Here is an 18,389-nt window from a genome sequence, read left to right as displayed (position 1 = left end):
CTGCCACTTATTGGATATAAAGTCTTTGAGGGAGTTAAAGCCAATGGAGAGAGGTGATACAACTGGGGCATCTGGGTGGTCACCTCACTTTCAGCACTGCAGAACTACTGCATGTGTTGCTTCCTGTAGTAGAGAATTTGTATTGCTTAATTAGAGAAGGGTATTGTTTAATAATCTGGTTAATGTCTACAAAATGAAACATGTTTAAAACTAAGACTTTTAAAGGTCAGTTTGGCAATTTCTCTTATCCTAGAAATGGAGAGCTACAAATCTTCATTTGTCGTGTCTTCTCATTATCTGAGTGGTATTTCTTTTTCAGAAAGACAAGAAAGTATCCTAGATAAAGGAGTGATTCAGCTTGGTTGTTGACAGGCACAGAGAAGAGTGTGAAGAAACATGCCAAGGTGTTTATAACAATATCTTAATGGCCTGCCCCCATCTCCTTTTGACCCTTGATTGTCTGGATTTAAAAACAATCATCTTTGGACAAAAGCTTTGATCTCACTTTACTTCCTCTGCTAATCAAAACATCTGAAAGTATATCTCATTCCTGATAATGACTTCCTCTCCAGGAGGATCAAATGAACAGACACTTATGTTTTGACTCATGCTTAGTCGTAGACTTTCCAGTCATATAGTGAGTTAGAGTGTGAGTGTGTGTGTAATGTGTGCAAGTACATGCATGTGCATTACAGAGAGGAGATGGACAAGGTTGGTTACAGGGAATCACACAGATTAGTCAATGATCATAAGACTTGTAGCAAATCTATTTCCTGTTGCTACAATGCTGTAGAAAAATGGCATGCAATTCATATCTTATTCTCACGTGGCACAGTGCTGAAGAATCTGCCTGTCAATGCAGGAGACACAGGTTCAATCCCTGAGTTGGGAAGATCCCCTGAAGTAGAAAATGGCAACCCACTCCAGTAATCCTGCTGGGAAAATTCCATGGAGCCTGGTGGGCTACAGTCCCTGGGGTCTGATACAAAGAGTCGGATACAATTGAGCAACAGAACATGCATGCAAATTCATATTTTACAATCATTCTCTGGTCTATAAAAGGCTTTCATCTAGATTACATAGTTCATCTAGCTAATACACTCCAAAAGATTTACATAGAACAGCTTCAAGTAAAACAAAAGACAAAAAGCTAGCCAATTTCAACATGAAGGATCGTATCTAATTTGGTTATATCTACTGAAATCTTGCACATTGTGCCTGTGTTGAAATCATTAATGAACTTTGGATCACTGATTCATCATGGCTAGGTCAGAAGAAATAACTGAGCAGTCATCAGATGACAAGAATGGATCTTTGGAAATGGTTTCATCAACACTAATACTTTTCTGTACCATTTACTCAGGTCAACTGTGTTTAGGTAGGCATGGTCGATAAATTTATCCTAAAATGAAGAGTTCATGTCTTAAATCAGGGACCCACACTGAATTTAGTAATACCCTCATGTATGCCAGCCATAAAAAATTCATGAGCAAACCTTCATGAATGGTAGGAGATGGTATCAACCGTCTCCTCCAAAGAAGAAAGATGCTTCACGAACTCCAGATGGTTGGCATTGGGCCATGGAGGATGTAACCTACAGGTAGGACTTGACATTTTACCTGCTATGTTTGACTTCTGTGAATGTGTAGTTCAAGCTATGTCATTTGACTGCTCTAAGCTACAGCTCCTTCATTTGAAAGTGCAGAGGTCAAACCTAATATCTGCTCTTGTTCCTGTTATGATTTCCATGAATCACTTTGTGGACACTTGAGAAGTAGACAAGGCTGTTGTCCATTTGATCAGATTGGGTGGTTTTCTGTGATTGTGGTTTTCAGTCTGTATGCCCTCTGATGGAGAAGGAGAAGAGGCTTATGGAAGCTTCCTGATGGGAGAGACTGACTGAGGGGGAACAATAGAATGGGAAAGATAGAGATCTCTTCAAGAAAATGAGAGATACCAAGGGAACATTTCATGCATATGGGCTCAGTAAAGGACAGAAATTGTTTGGACATAACAGAAGCAGAAGATATTACGAAGAGGTGGCAAGAATACACAGAAGAACTATACAAAAAAGATCTTCATGACCCAGATAATCATGATGGTGTGATCACTCACCTAGAGCCAGACATCCTGGAATGCGAAGTCAAGCGGGCCTCAGGAAACATCACTACAAAGTCAGTGGAGGTGATGGAATTCCAGTTGAGCTATTTCAAATCCTCAAAGATGATGCTGTGAAAGTGCTGCACTCGATATGCCAGCAAATTTGGAAAACTCAGTAGTGGCCACAAGACTGGAAAAGGTCAGTTTTCATTCCACTCCCAAAGAAAAGCAATGCCAAAGAACGCTCAAACTACCGCACAATTGCACTCATCTCACACGCTAGTCAAGTAATGCTCAAAATTCTCCAAGCCAGGCTTCAATAGTACGTGAACCGTGAACTTCCAGATGTTCCGGCTGGACTTAGAAAAGGCAGAGGAACCAGAGATCAAATTGCCAACATCCGCTAAATCATCGAAAAAGCAAGAGAGTTCCAGAAAAACATCTATTTCTGCTTTATTGACTATGCTAAAGCCTTTGACTGTGTGGATCACAATAAACTATGGAAAATTCTTCAAGAGATGGGAATAACAGACCACCTGACCTACCTCTTGAGAAATCTGTATGCAGGTCAGGAAGCAACAGTAAGAACTGGACATGCAACAACAGACTATTTCCAAATCAGGAAAGGAGTACTTCAAGGCTGTATATTGTCACCTTGCTTATTTAATTTATATGCAGAGTACATCATGAGAAATGCTGGGCTGGAAGAAGCACAAGCTGGAATCAAGATTGCTGGGAGAAATATCAATAACCTCAGACATGCAGATGCCACCACCCTTATGGCAGAAACCGAAGAACTAAAGAACCTCTTGATGAAAGTCAAAGAGGAGAGTGAAAAAATTGGCTTAAAACTTACCATTCAGAAAACTAAGATCATGGCATCTGGTCCCATCACTTTATGGCAAATAGATGGGGAAACAGTGGAAACAGTTGGCAGACTTTATTTTTGGGGCTCCAAAATCACTGCAAGATGGCAACTGTGGCCATGAAATTAAAAGATGCTTGCTCCTTGGAAGGAAAGTTATGACCAACCTAGATAGCATATTAAAAAGCAGAGACATCACTTTGCCAACAAAGGTTCTTCTAGTCACAGCTATGGTTTTTCTAGTAGTCATGTATGGATGTGAGAGTTGGACTGTAAAGAAAGCTGAGTGCTGAATAATTGATGCTTTTGAACTGTGGTGTTGGAGAAGACTCTTGAAAGAGTCCCTTGTCTGGACTGCAAAGAGATCCAACCAGTTCATCCTAAAGGAGATCAGTCCTGAATATTCATCGGAAGGACTGATATTGAAGCTGAAATTCCAATACTTTGGCCACCTGATGCAAAGATCTGACTCAGTGGAAAAGACCCTGATGCTGGGAAAGATTGAAGGTGGGAGGAGAAGGGGATGACAGAGGATGAGATGGTTGGATGGCGTCACCGACTCAATGAACATGAGTTTGGGTAAACTCTGAGATTTGATAATGGACAGGGAGGCCTGATGAGCCAACGACCATGTGGCCGCAAAGTGTCGGACACGACTGAGTGAATTGAACTGAATTGAAAAGTAGTAGCAGGCTAACTAGTCTTCAGCATCACTCACAGAGAAACATTTTGAAATGAATACAAGTCCAAACAAAAATTAGTGCTATAAAGAGAAGTGACAAAAAACAGATAAAGTGGGCTCCTTGGCCCACTTTACAGAAAGAGTGGCACTTTGCCAGTACAAGCACATTTTAAAACTATCATCAATAGGGTAATTAGGAAAATAGATCTGGCGGGCTATGATGAAACCTCACATTGATGTACTCTTCCATATCATTTAATGCAAAATTATTCCATTGATTTTTAATAGAATACAACAGAGAAACACCTAAATCTTTGGTGGTATAGGACAGATTTCTGAAAAGATACTTTAAAACATCATAATTTCATTGAAAATTCCCCAACAGCCATCATCATAAAGTACAGGCAAAGGCACATTTACAGAATAGTAGTCAATTGCAAAGGAAACATAAAATATCTAGATGTGAAATATAATTACATATTTAAAATAACACAAACAGATTAAAAATGAAAGCCTATTGAGATTATTAATTGGCTTTATGTAATTTGATAAGTTGATGTCTAAAGAATTAAAAAGCTAATTATTGCTAGAGTCAATGTGGTCATTACTTGTTAAGTGAGATCAGAAAAGGGCCTGCATTAAATTAAAGGTATTCACTTGTTTCTACTCCTCCCTCACACATTCTGATTCTTTGGTAACAAATGATCTAACATACAATACAAGGGGAGTGTCCAACTGAAAAAAAGGCATTTTAATTATTTTATGACATTTTTAGTATTTTTGGAAAGAAAATTGCTTTTTAAATAAATAGCTTGACTTCAAATAAATTGCTTGACTTCTCTCTCAATATGTTTTATAAACTTTTATTAACGTCTCTAGCTGCTCAAAGAAGATGCCAAGAGAATGTTCTCAGAGGAGTTATTTCATTTTGAGTCTTCTGGGATAGAAAAGAAAGATACATGATAGAAAATTGTTTGAAAAAAGCGTTTCTAGGAGTCTTGAGCTATTACTGAAATATAGAACTCTATTTTCTCCATCTGACTAGAGAAGAGCTGATAGCTTTGTCTGGAATGAGGGATATACCTGTCAAATCCAAACGAGATAGGAGAGAAATTAAATACATTTTAGATCGGAATTGATGGACAGTTCCAGTGGAAACTTGAAATGGGTTGAACATTTTTCCAGCCTCTTTGCTGGCTGTACTATCCAAGCTCTTCCTTGTTCAACTTTTTCTCCCCCACAATAAAGTGGCTCAATCTTGGCAGCTTATTAAGCAACCAAAAAGGATAGTCTCAAATGCTTCCAACCAAATTCTCCTCCCTCTGCATTAATTATTACTAATGGCAACTAACTGTTCATTCTCCACGTGCCCATCCTTTCTCTTTTCAAAAAGAGAAAGGCTTTCGCTTTCTCAAAAAGGTAGATTGACGGTCAAATAGAGACACATGGTGGTTAATGTATAACCAATCATAATAATAAATTTATAGTTGTAAAAAGGGTTGTTGATATCAGATTTACTGTGCTCAGAAAAGATGATATAGTTTTTGGTTTCATTTTATTGGTGAAATTCCCTGGTGGCTCAGAGGTTAAAGAGTCTCCCTGCAATGCTGGAGATCCCTGGGTCGGGAAGATCCCCTGGAGAAGGAAATGGCAACCCACTGCAGTATTCTTGCCTGGAGAATCCCATGGACAAAGGAGCCTGGTGGGCTAAAGTCCACGGGGTCCGCAAAGAGTCAGACACAACTGAGCGACTTCACTTTCACTTTCTTTCTATAGCAAAGTCTTAAGATCCTAAGCCGGGCCAAATTCCCTACTTCATACATTTTATTATTATTATTATTTTGGTAAAAACTGTCATATTCATAAGACCCTGATTCTCTAGTTCTGATCGTGGAGGAAAGCACAACCCTATTTTGCTGAGAGACATAAGTACAGCACAATCAGGAGTGAGCTATAAGGAAATCTTGAGCTGTTGCAGACAAAGGTGAAAATTTGACAGATAAAACTTCAATTATCTTGTTAAAACTGTTATATAATTTGATTATACATTGCCTTATTCCTTGACTATAGGATAAAACTTAGCTGTAAGGATTTTATGTTATGCTAAACACCCTATGGATATATGAGGTTATGTTCCAGCTTCACAGTTAAGGAAAGCAGGGCTCAGAGGTATGAAATAACCAGTCCATGTCCCAAAGCTAGCAGGCAGCAAGCCTGTCCCTGCCCTATGCTCATATGTCCTGGGGCATGAGAGAAGTCAGGCAGTGAACCCGAGTCTGGAGGTGTTTCCTCCACCTGCTCTGGTACTTCTTTAGCTGTTCCATATTCCACAAATCCCATTCTCTACTTCTTTACAACAGATGATCATTAAGATTAAAGGAGGTTGCTATGAATGTTTCAGTTCAGTCAGTCAGTTCAGTCACTCAGTCATGTCCGACTCTGCAATCCCATGAATCGCAGCACACCAGGCCTCCCTGTTCATCACAAACTCCCGAAGTTTACTCAAACTCATATCCATTGAGTCAGTGATGCCATCCAGTCATCTCATCCTCTGTCGTCCCCTTCTCCTCCTTCCCCCAATCCCTCCCAGCACCAGGGTCTTTTCCAATGAGTCAACTCTTTGCATCAGGTGGCCAAAGTATTGGAGTTTCAGCTTCAATATCAGTCCTTCTAATGAACACCCAGGACTGATCTCCTTCAGGATGGACTGGTTGGATCTCCTTGCAGTCCAAGGGACTCTCAAGAGTCTTCTCCAACACCACACTTCAAAAGCATCAATTTTTCGGCGCTCAGCTTTCTTCACAGTCCAACTCTCACATCCATACGTGACCACTGGAAAAACCATAGCCTTGACCAGATGGACCTTTGTTGGCAAAGTAATGTCTCTGCTTTTTAATATGCTATCTAGGTTGGTCATAACTTTCCTTCCAAGGAGTAAGCGTCTTTTAATTTCTTGACTGCATTCATCATCTGCCGTGATTTTGGATCCCCCCAAAATAAAGTCTGACACTGCTTCCACTGTCTCCCCATCTGTTTCCCATGAAGTGATGGGACCAGATGCCATGTTTACATCCCTCCAAAATTCACATGGTGAAAACCTAATGCCCACAGGTGATGGTATTAGGAGGTGACCAGGTCATGAGGATAGATCCCTCAGGAATGGAACTAGCACCTTTAGAAAAGAGGCTAAGAGATCTCACTCACCCCTTCCACCATGGGAGGGGGCATGAGGAGTCCGCAACCTTCAAGAAGGCTCTCACCAGCCGCGCTGGCACTCTAATTAACGGACTTTCAGCTTTAGCACTGTAAGAAACAGATTTCTATTGTTTGTAAGAATGGTCCCCATCCCCTTTGGTACGGGGGACCGGTTTCATGGAAGACAATTTTTCCATGGACCAAGAGTGTAAGGCCCCCAAGTTAAGTGATTTAACCAAGTTTCAAAAACTAGTGGCAGTTATGCAACAGCTATAGAAATGTCAGATATTAAGAGGTCTTAGGATATGAAATCATTGCACAATTGGTTCTATTTTAAAATAAAAGCAGTTTTAACCTGGATTGAGTAACTACACTCTGAAACCAGTGAAGCTCGTCCTTCTGTTCTGACATTGCTTTTCTAGGCTGGCACATTGTGTCGAGAAGAAGAACATAAAAGAGACCATAAATGAAAATTATGTTTACTATTTGCTCATGATCAACTTGATATTTTTGAAAATCACTTTCTAAAAAGTTGAGATTTGGGGATCAAGTGACTTTTTATTTGATGTCTTCACCCTAGTGATCACAGTTTTCACAGAGTACACATTTCTGGTACTAAGAAAGAAAAGGCATCTAAGGCTTGGTTATTCTCTTACATGTGAAAAACTGGGTTTCCAAGGATAATTTAAGAATTGTAAAGGACTTCCTTAGTGGTCCAGTGGCTAAGTCTCCATGCTCCCAATTCAGGGGGCCCGGGTTCAATCCTTGGTCAGGGAACTAGAGCCCTGCTGCTGCTACTGCTGCTAAGTCACTTCAGTCATGTCTGACTCTGTGTGATCCCACAGACGGCAGCCCACCAGGGTCCACCGTCCCTGGGATTCTCCAGGAAAGAACACTGGAGTGGGTTGCCATTTCCTTCTCCAATGCATGAAAGTGAAAAGTGAAAGTGAAGTTGCTCAGTCATGTCTGACTCTTCGCAACCCCATGGACTGCAGCCCACCAGGCTCCTCCATCCATGGGATTTTCCAGGCAAGAGGACTGGAGTGGGGAGACATTGCCTTCTCTGGACCTAGAGCCCACATGCTGCAACTAAGAGTTTGCATGCCACAACTAGGGTCCACATGCCACAACTAAAGAGTACATATACAACTAGAGTCCACATGCCGCTATTAAAGTGTTCACATATAACTAGAGTCCTCATGCTGCGACTGAAGATCCCACATGCTGCAATGAAGCTTGAAGATCCTATGTACCAAGATTAAGGCCTAGTGCAGCCAAATAAATAAATAAAAGATGTATATTTTAAAAGAGTTATAATCATTTCATTTCTATGTATTTTTCACTTAATCTACATATTATTTTCAATACCATAGAATTTGCTCCCTACTATTTAAGACTAAAGTTAGTTTAATGAAGGGATATTGCTAGAAAACTTGGCTTCAGCACTGGAATTGCCACATGCTGCAAGGGGTGAACAAGCTGAAATGACAATGCAATCAGACTAACTCTGCTATATTTAGCTTTGTAGTAGAGAAAGGTGTGCATGTACCAGGGCTTTAACCCTCTTGTTATGTGATTTTGGATGGTCTTCCTACAGGATGCAATCAGAGAGGACTCTAAATTGGCTTTCATTCTCTCTGACACTTGGCCACACATTGACCTTTTGTTATCGTTATTCCATAGAAATTTGAGATATATTTCTCTTTGGAGTACTGCTGCAATTTGAAGTTTCTTATTCACTTGAAATTTCTGTGAAGTTTTCTCCCACGTTTTCTAAAACATTCCTCCAACTTCTTACAACTGCTCTCTGATGTTACTGTGTTGGTTCATTGTTGGCTTCCAAAGAGTGCAGAGAAGAGCTTTTTTTTAGCAAGAAAATTCTGGATCAAATGAGAAAGTTTCAAATTAGTGACACAACTTGCTTGAGGCTATTAAAAAGCAAACAAACCTAAAGGAATCTATGAAGTTAGTATCTAAAATGGTGTTTGCGAAAAGTTTCCAGAAATTCCCAAATTTCTCCTAGGTCTGTTAAAATCCAAGAGAACGTAAGTGTTACTCCTGTAGAAGATTTTAAAAAAGGCTTATAAACATATTTGTTATCAATGCTTTATTGTTGAAAACAAAATCAAAATTCTCTGGCACATAAAACAATTATTTCTACAAAAGGAAAGCCTACAAAACTTGATAATTTATACAAATAACAGTTTCTCAAAAAAATAAAATTTTAATTTAGTAAACTTGTCTTGTGCTCTATAGTTTTAGCACTGTCTGCAATAATCCACCATAAATCCCTGAGCGGAGACATTTTTTTGACCATGTTCTGTAGACCTCCCCCAACCCTCCCCCCAAGTCGGTCAGTTACTAAGTCCAGCCCTGTAGTGAAAGGTGTCAGGGACATTTAGTTATTAATGATCCATGCATTTTATGACACAGGTCCAATTATTATGCTACTTGGGAACTGGGTCAACATGAAGTGCCTCTACTGTGCATTCAGTGAAACTATCAAGAACCAAGTGTGTGAAAGGAAGAACAATAACAATTTAAAGACAAAATGTTAAGACGAGGAAGCCATCATACGTCAATAACTATTTAAATAAATAAAAATGTTAGACATTGAATTCACCTCTATATCCTTATATTAAATTCCTTTTTTTCTTTTCTTTTTTTGCAATTGCCAATGCACTAAAAGATGAAAAATATACCTCAACCCAGGCTTTTGGTTTGACCATGGGTTTGTTGTTGTTAAACATTAAATATCATTCTGAAAACACAGTGATTTAGTTATAATTTAACTTTTGGCCCTTCAATGAAATGCTTACCAATCATAGGTTACATATTTGGAGGGCCTTCTTTTAATGCCATTAACAAATCTCTCTCACTACATTATCTTTCTCACCAAAACACTAATGCCATAGAAGCACTACTTTAAATTCTTTACCCCACCATATTCAGATACACAGCAAAACATACCAAATATGAAGAAACACATGATCTATTTGAACATGTAGCTTCCCTTAAATGGGGATGCTGACCATATATACGTGGAGTATGAAAAGACAAGAAAAAAAAGCTAACTTTAAGTTGCAAAGAACTGACTTAATGAATCAAGTTTTGTTATTTTGCTATGGCAGAATAATAAATAAATAAATATGTATTGTATAGCTACCTTCTCTAGGAAGAAGTGGAAAGTGGATTGCTGTTTTTACAAAGTTAATTTTTAGTAGCAAAGTTTGACTGCAAGTCAAAAAATGTTCAATAAATGTTTCTCTCTACTTCATTTATAGTCTTTTACTTGTGAAATGATCACTGAAGTGGTTACTAATAGGCAATGAAATAAAATGCCAAATTTTCTAGTGAAAAATAGTTTTCAACAGCGAAAAGCACTTGGCAGGAAACCTAGAAACACGTGGACTAATGCTACAGTCTACTGCAGCTTAAAATAAGTCATTTTTTTTTTTTATGTCTTTTGGGAAGAACAAGTATGATTAAAAATAATTTCTCAAAAACTTATCAGCACTGCTGTTCGGGTACCTATTAGAAAGTGATTAACATTTCACACCAATTCTTTCCAAATATAAAATTGTCAGTAACATTGTCACGCAGACTTGATTTTTAACCCAGCAACATCTGGAAGGCACAAGCATCTTCCCTTTTGGACTAGCTGCTGGTTGGGTATTGGAACTAGAACACTGTTTAAAGTTCCTTTTGATTTACTTCCTTATATAAGCATGGGCATTAACTAGGAATAGCCATTTTACAAGGCAATTTCAAAAGCCTAGGAATTAAAACAATGAATTCTCCTAGGCAGTTTTGGGAAAAGTTGGTGAGGCCAAAGTAAAAAATGCCTGCCTGGCACACATGGGCCTGTCCCCTCCCCTCCGAGGACACCAGTGAGAAACGTGGTTTGCTTTCTCCTGCACATCCATTACAGAACATGAAAAGCAAAGGATGCCCACGTGATGGTGACATCTAAATCATAAAATGTTATGTGCACCAGTCAGGAAACAAATACAGACTCTGACAGACCCTGACACAGTATGAGAAAAAGAAAAGTTTTCTAAGTTCTGGAAACTGATAAGTAGGCTGGCCCAAAGAGGGAAGGCAGCAACGTTAAGACAAATGGCCAGCTCACCAGAATTCACACCACACTTGAATCACCGCCCATGAACACTTGACCTTAATGGTTTACCACGATTGAAAAGACACTCTTGACTTTCTCTCACAGTGTTTAAGGAACAGTATAATTTCTAAATTAGCTTTCATAAAAGAACCACATTTGAAACTTACACCCCTTCCCCCTTTTAGAATGCCAAAAGATCCTGTTAAGTGCTTGGGTTTACAGTTTTATGGGTAACGATTATATCCTTCAGGAAGTTTCCAACATTCCCCATTTTTGGTGTTGAAGGCTGCGTCCATAGCAAAGTGGATACTCCCAGAAGTGGCGGTGGCCTCAGGGACCTCTGCCCCTGGTCTCCAAGTCCGAACTAGCTCTTGTCGTGGCACTGCTGGGAAGCTCTGCTCCTTCATGAGTCCGGGTTCACGTAGGGAGGAGGGCGCGGGGCAGCCTTCCTGTGTCAGGTCTTGGAAGTCTTTAAGCCTTGCTTTTCCATGATGTTCCAGAGTTTTCGGAGATTGGACTGTGTGATGATGTCATCCGGCTTGAGCTGTAGCGCCCGCAGGTAGTTGGCCTCAGCCTTCTGAAGCCGGCCGTTGAGGTGCAGGATGGCTCCCAAGTTCATCAGAGCAGCCGGATACTGGAAGCAGAGAGAGGAAGGAAAACGATTAACAGACCGTGGTAAGTTTTCCTTCATGGAAGACAAAAATCTTCATCCCCTTATGCAAATGATTCCCTTATGTCTGGAGGCATTTTATGGAAGCAATTTAGCAATTTATACCAATAGATAAGGATACCAGAAAGGAGAAAAAAAAAAAAAAAAGCTTTCAAACAGCTGCTGTGCATGTTGAGCTTTAAGGAGAGCAGGCAGTTAGGGAAAGAGTTGTTCCTTTAATGAGAAAGTAGAGGTTACATATGAAGACCTAGTAACCTAGTCAGACTGTCCTTTCAGGAGAAAAAAAGTTAAAAGGGACACAATTTTAGATGGAAAGAACTGAACTTCTTTTCAACTCAATGCCAAGGAAAAAAAAGAACTAAGTGGGAAAAGGTGACAAATATGTGTCTTTACTGATGTTTTTAGGGTGAAAACCCTGAAAAAAATTCAAATGTAACCACTAAAACCCTTTCTAAATTTAACTCAAGTAGTTTAATGAGATAACATTTTAACATTTTAACTTACAATGGTCAATGTTTATAATAAATATAGCAACATAGTATGTAGCATGGCTTTCCAGGTTGCCTAGTGGTAAAGAACTCACCTGCCAATGCAGGAGACCTAAGAGACATGGGTTCGATCCCTGGGTTGGGAAGATCTCCTGGAGGAGGACATGGCAGCCCACTCCAGTATTCTTGCCTGGAGAATCACCATGGACAGAGGAGTCTGGCGGGCTACAGTCCATAGGGTCGCAAAGAATTGGACATGGCTGAAGTGACTTAGCATGTACAGTAGTAGTACTGTTTAATACAAAGGCTCCCATACCCAAATTCTCAAACATTAGTTAACAATAAACAACAAGGCCCTCCCAAAGGGAAAAAAAATCACTTCGCTTGCCTTCTATGAGTAAGTGCTCTTCTGTTCTTGTCTTGTCCCTGGAACTTTCTAGCTAACAAAGTACAGTTAATATCTTGGCAGTTACACAAATGCATACTTCAAACATCAGATAAAACTAAAATTGTTTATGCTAAGATTATCTTTCCATTTTACAGCTGGTGTCAACTATTAATTGTCCTGGCAACTCTATGATGCAGCCTAAAATAATCACAATTATTTTTACAATTTAGTGTTTTTACAATGCAAGCATTTTTTTCAGCTGAATTCATATGACTCTACTCTTTACTGTAAATACAATTATTTCTAAATCAAAAACTATGCTGGGGGATGGGGTATGGTTGAATAGCTCAGAGTAAATCAACTGGGAAAAGATGATCAGATTTGGATTTGAAGAGATCTGGATTTGAATTCTTGCTTAACCACCAGCTGTGACCTTGGTGAGGTCCCCTATAACATATCTGTGCTCCAATTCTTCCATTTATGAAATACTGAAATAACATCAGTTTTTTGCATGTTGTTAGAAAGATAAAGTGAGAAAATAAATGTAGCATAGTACATGCACATAATAAACACACTACAAATGTCAAGTTCACCTTTTCTTGTCTCATTTTGCTTGAGGTCTAACACATGCATGTTTATGATTTTTATGTTGTTACACATACTTTATAATTTTTACTTCAATGGCTGCCTAACATGTCTCTGGATGTACACCAAAGTTCTCTTAAGTCAACTTCTGGGCACTGTTTTCCAACTTTTCTGTATCCTTTTTCCTTTTCAAAAATAATGTTGCAAATATAAACTATTCCTGACCTTCAAAAACCTTTTGGTCAGGATGACTCCACACTTATCAAGAAAAATACAGATGGTCAACTTCTAATTTTAAACACCAAGCCAAATAAACATAGCTCTAAATTACATGTGCAGTGAAGAGCTCCACATAGGGAACCTAAAATAACACCACCTACTCTGTCTTTCTAAAAGAACTTTTTAACACACCACACATTATTACACTGAGTTTCTTGATGCTGCAACACATTTCTGAATTATGTTCATTCCCATAGCTTAGCACAACTGTCAATAAACAGCTACTAAATTGATGGTGAAGCATGTTCACAGGCTGACTTACTGGATATGCAAAGTAGATAAAATGTTCAGACTCCCTCCCATCCAGAGTGGGAAGAAAGGAAATGGGGAGGGAGAACCACAGTTGGAGGTCGTTCCTTACTGACCAGAAATAGAAAAGGCGCAGTGATGGGGCTGAGAGAAACCAGATGGCTCTATGGGGTGGTGGTTATTTCTTGAACCACTTTATTATCAGAGTCTGTACCTAACTATAATTGCAACTCAAGGGGATTATTAAAAACACTCAAAGGTTACAGAGTCACACTGCCTAGGTTCCAACGCCAATTCTGCCCCTGAAGTTGAGTGAGCATGGAGACCAGTTTCTTCTGGAAATGGGATAACAGAACCTGCTTCATAGGCTTGTTGATATTATATGATCATGTAAAAGTGTCAATTCCTCTTTTCTGTCTACTCAGCATCTCAAACACACAAAGCAGAATCTGTCAATGCGCCCAAATGACCACTGAGTCCAAATGCTGAGGATCTGTGAACTGGCTCTGCCTATACTAGGTTTGAAGCCTTTCTTAGGTTAAAGCTGGAAAAACAAGCTGGGAACACAGCTGGTGAAGCACTAAATACTAGGTCACATAAATAGGCTCTATTATTGCTACCAAACTGTGGCCTGGGGTCCTTCTCTTAAGACTACTTCGAAGTAAACTTTCTGCTATCAGGTGATGAAAAAAAGTTAATATTTTCTAAGAAAACACAACTAGGAAGTTAAATCTGTTATCAAAACAAGTTTGGAATGTTAATTTATAATGATGTTTTGAAATAGTTGTAATTTTGCATTATCCATGCTAATACTCATTAAGCAAAAGTAATAAAAAATTGACATTATGAAGTTCATGTGGGATAATCAATCTCTTGAAAGCCCACATATACTCATTGTGTTCTCTAAAGAATAAAAATCCAAATAAACTAAAAATGTGCATACTTAAGAATATCATTGAATATTGTTAAGCAGTTATATATTTCTACGTTCAGATGAGGCATTTAGGTTTAAATATGTCTATTTTAATAGAGTTTAAAAAAGTTTTCAAAAAATTTTAAAATTCTACGGACATATATAATGCTTAAAGCATCACTACAGCTTCTTACTTGAGTAAACAGAAACTGCTGAAATTTACACACCGGTCTGCTCACATGTGACGTGAGTATCACTGCCTTAGGTAACTACTTTAATAGTCAACCATTATATTGATAAACAGTTTCATGTTTTTGTTAAAAAGTTATGAATAAAAGTACATACAGATGACTTTTTTCTTACACGGTTGTTTTCTCTCTTCAAAGACAAGGGCTTTACCTTTTAAGCCTGTTATATATCCCTTCCACAGCACTGACTAGGGTAGCTTAGTGGATGTCCACTGGACTGAATGCTTTCAGGTCTTCTAGCCTTGCTACAAAAAGCACCGGCCTTACCTGGGAGCTTGACAGAAACTCAGGATTTCAGGTGCCACATATTGAATCAGAATCTAAATTTCAACAAGATCTCCCTGATGCTTTGTATGCTTATTAAAATTGGAGAAGTGCGGTTCTAGAGATTATTTCCAGATTCTAGATTATGTCCTTTTAGGTCTTCTGAGATGAAGTTTCCTATAAAAGGATGAAGTTCGTGTAGAACAAAGCATGTCAGATCATATCTCTATCTTTTCATAAAGTAGGAGTCTTCTCTTGGCCATGTCATTATTTTAGGGATTAAATATTCCAAAGAGACTTTATTAACAGAAGCCATAAATGACTAAATATTGTTAGGCAGAAGGGGAGGGAATGAGAAGAATTTTCATAACCAAAGAAGAGCATGTAAGTTTTCTAAATGCCTTTGAAGACTACCTCACTGTGTAACTGAAAGGCGAGAAGTCCAGGTGACTTGGCTGTCTGATTACACAGTGGTGTCACTGCTCTCCACCAGCCGTGACTCATGGGCTGGGGAACAGAAACCCAACCACAACTGCTGATGTCTTCCCTCACACACATCCTCCTTTATTAAAGACAGCCGATGAAATGTTCAGGATGTTAACCACGGCAGTCAGGCAGCTTGCAGCTCAGGAATATTGGGCTTGTACTCTTCACGGCAAATGACACCGGCTCCTACTTCACAGACTAGAAAGGAGAACCAGATCTTTCTTGTTTCCTTGAAGAGGACAGATGCTTTACATCAAAGCGGTTGACTAGAAGCCATACTGAGGCAACAAATGACGTCTTTTCCAAGTCTCTAGGGAATTATGCTTTTATTGTTACTTTACTATGGTCTTTGGTTTACTTCTTTAGCACTGGAGGAAATAAGAAAAATTAAAATAATAGATGTATACTGGGGTGGGGTAGAGCAAAGGCAAGATTATGAAAGTCTGATTCTAATCTAATGCTCTTGAGGCTCCCAAGGAACCCAGCTGTACTCACAGGGTATCCTGATCACACCGGGTTGGAAAACAAAGTCATCTCCCTTGCCTTGCCTATTACATGCTCTTGGCAAGTTATCTACGGAGAAGGCATAGTAAGACCACAAGGGGATTTAGGACTGGGAATTCATCTTTCCACTGGGAACAGGATTAAAATATAGAATTTTGAACAGAGGACACTCTTTTCCTAGAAAAAAAGGAAAAGAAGAACTTGGTTGAAATGTTCTAGAGCTGAAAACCCACACAGTAACTGGCCTCTCTGTCCTCTAGTAGGCCCTGAGACCACTTCCTTTTTATGAAAATAAATCAATAAGCAAGAGAAGCTATGAAAAAGATGAAGCCAGAGGTAACAGTCTAGTTTTATATATCTGTTTTCACTCCAAGTGTTGCTGAAATTATCCATATAGTTGTATGTTTACTGTTATAAGAATGAAATAAATTTTAAGAAAGACTGTCTCAAGTTAGCCTTACCTAGGTATCACTCAGTTAATACATTACACATTTTGGGAATGTTTTCAAGATAACCACCTTTAACTTCCCTTCTGAATTTGCAAACTTAAATGAGTTTGCACAGTCTGAAGTTTTAAACGGATTATTACTTTTTTTCAAGTAGTTGTACATGATAACTTAATGAAGGTTGCCTACTGCTGTTGAACTGGCTTCAGCCGAAATTGCTTACCCAATTTAATTTACTGGAGCAGTAACTGTACCACGATGCTTAAAAATTAATGGTATAAACTTTTAAGAAACATATTCATGAAAAAATTATTTTTGCATACATTAAAGGATCTCTTTATATTTACTGTGCCTTGTACATGGCAAATATTTAATAAATAATTATGGAATTAAAGTCTTTAAGATTATCAGGCTTGTGGAAGAAAAAGTGTAACATGGACTGAGACACAAGTAGACATCTTATTCTCCTCAGTTCCAACACCAATCCTTCTTGGTCCCATTGGCATGCCTAATGGTCTAATGCCAAGCCAGAAGGCTAAATACCCTTCATTCACTGCATTCTTCCACATGCACACATATACATTCATCTAGTTGTCTTTTGGCAGCTTCATCCTCAAATCTCCCTTACACTCTCTTTTAATCATACTAGTTTCCTTTTTCCCAACTTGATTTAAGCCATAATCATTTTTACAGATTGTTTAAATTCAATTATTTTGACAGAAAAGAAGAATAAATTAATGGGTAGTTGAAAAGATTAAATGAACGAACACAAAGGTAAAGCCGTATGTGGAGTTTTTTCTTTATTATGAATATTTTAGGGCATACAAAATTTCAGAGAATACTATAAAAACTGTGTTACTTGCTTAACAAATAAAACTTTATAAAGACAATTGAAGCCCCCAAATATCTTTCACTGAACTCTCCTCTTCCTCTGAATAAAACCACTATCCTGAAGTTGGTATTTATTGTTCCAGTGTATGTTTCACAATTTTATTTTTTTGTGTGTCCGTAGCAAATGTATGACCTTGTATGTAAGTTTTAATTTTATACATCTGTCATTATCCATCATAGGATGTCAACCTGCCAAGCACTCACTTGGAACTTGAAATTTCTGCTTTTCATTTTGTTTATCTTTGTTGATATATGTGATGTTTAGCTCTTTCACATAAATTCTGCTGAATGACTACCCATTTTCTGAAGGATGGGCATACAGACTCTTTTAAAGGATGCTGCCACTATAATTCAAAAAGCTACATGCCTCCCTATGTTCATAGAGCACTATTCACAATACTCAAGACATGGAGACAAACTAAATGCCCAACAGATGAAGGAATAAAGATGTGGTACATACATACAATGAAATGCTCCTCAGCCGTAAAAGAAGAATGAAGTAATGTCATTTGCAGCAACATGGTTGCAACTAGAGATGATCATACTAAGTGAAGTAAGCAAGAAAGAGAAAGACAAATGTTATATGATCACTTGTATGTGGAATTTAACGTAAGACACAAATGAACCTGCCTATGAAACAGAAACAGACCCACAGACATAAAGTACAGACTTGTGGTTGCCAAGAAGCGTGAGGGGTAAGGGAGCCATGGACTGGGGGATCTGGGTTAGCAGATGCAAACTATTACACAGAGTGGATAAACAACAGGGTCCTACCACACAGCACAGGGAATTATATTTGATAATTAACCATAATTATAAAAAGAATGTGTATATATATGAATAACTGAATCACTTTGCTGTATAGCAGGGCTTTATATAACACTGTACATCAGCTATACTTCAATCTAAAGAAACTCTCATCTTGAAAAAAGAGGCTGCCATCAATATTCTTGTGAATATCTCTACACGAACTTGTGGGAGAGTTTCTAAGAGTGGAATTGCTGGACATGGGGGAT

At 38.6% G+C, this 18,389-nt stretch overlaps 1 protein-coding gene across 1 annotated transcript in view; it reads right to left on the bottom strand.

The window, feature by feature from the left end:
• Positions 1-8,934: 8,934 nt before the first annotated feature.
• Positions 8,935-18,389, bottom strand: part of TMTC2 (transmembrane O-mannosyltransferase targeting cadherins 2) — a 393,432-nt gene continuing 383,977 nt past the window's right edge. Inside the window, exon 12 of the mRNA XM_061125343.1 lies at positions 8,935-11,596. Coding sequence (XP_060981326.1) covers positions 11,417-11,596 — 180 coding nt within the window. The 3' untranslated portion in view covers positions 8,935-11,416. The remainder of the gene's footprint in view (positions 11,597-18,389) is intronic.

Source organism: Dama dama, chromosome 3, assembly GCF_033118175.1.
Source record: "Dama dama isolate Ldn47 chromosome 3, ASM3311817v1, whole genome shotgun sequence".
NCBI lineage: Eukaryota > Metazoa > Chordata > Mammalia > Artiodactyla > Cervidae > Dama > Dama dama.
Note: the sequence above shows the minus strand (reverse complement) of the source record. Positions and strands in the feature narration are given on the sequence as shown.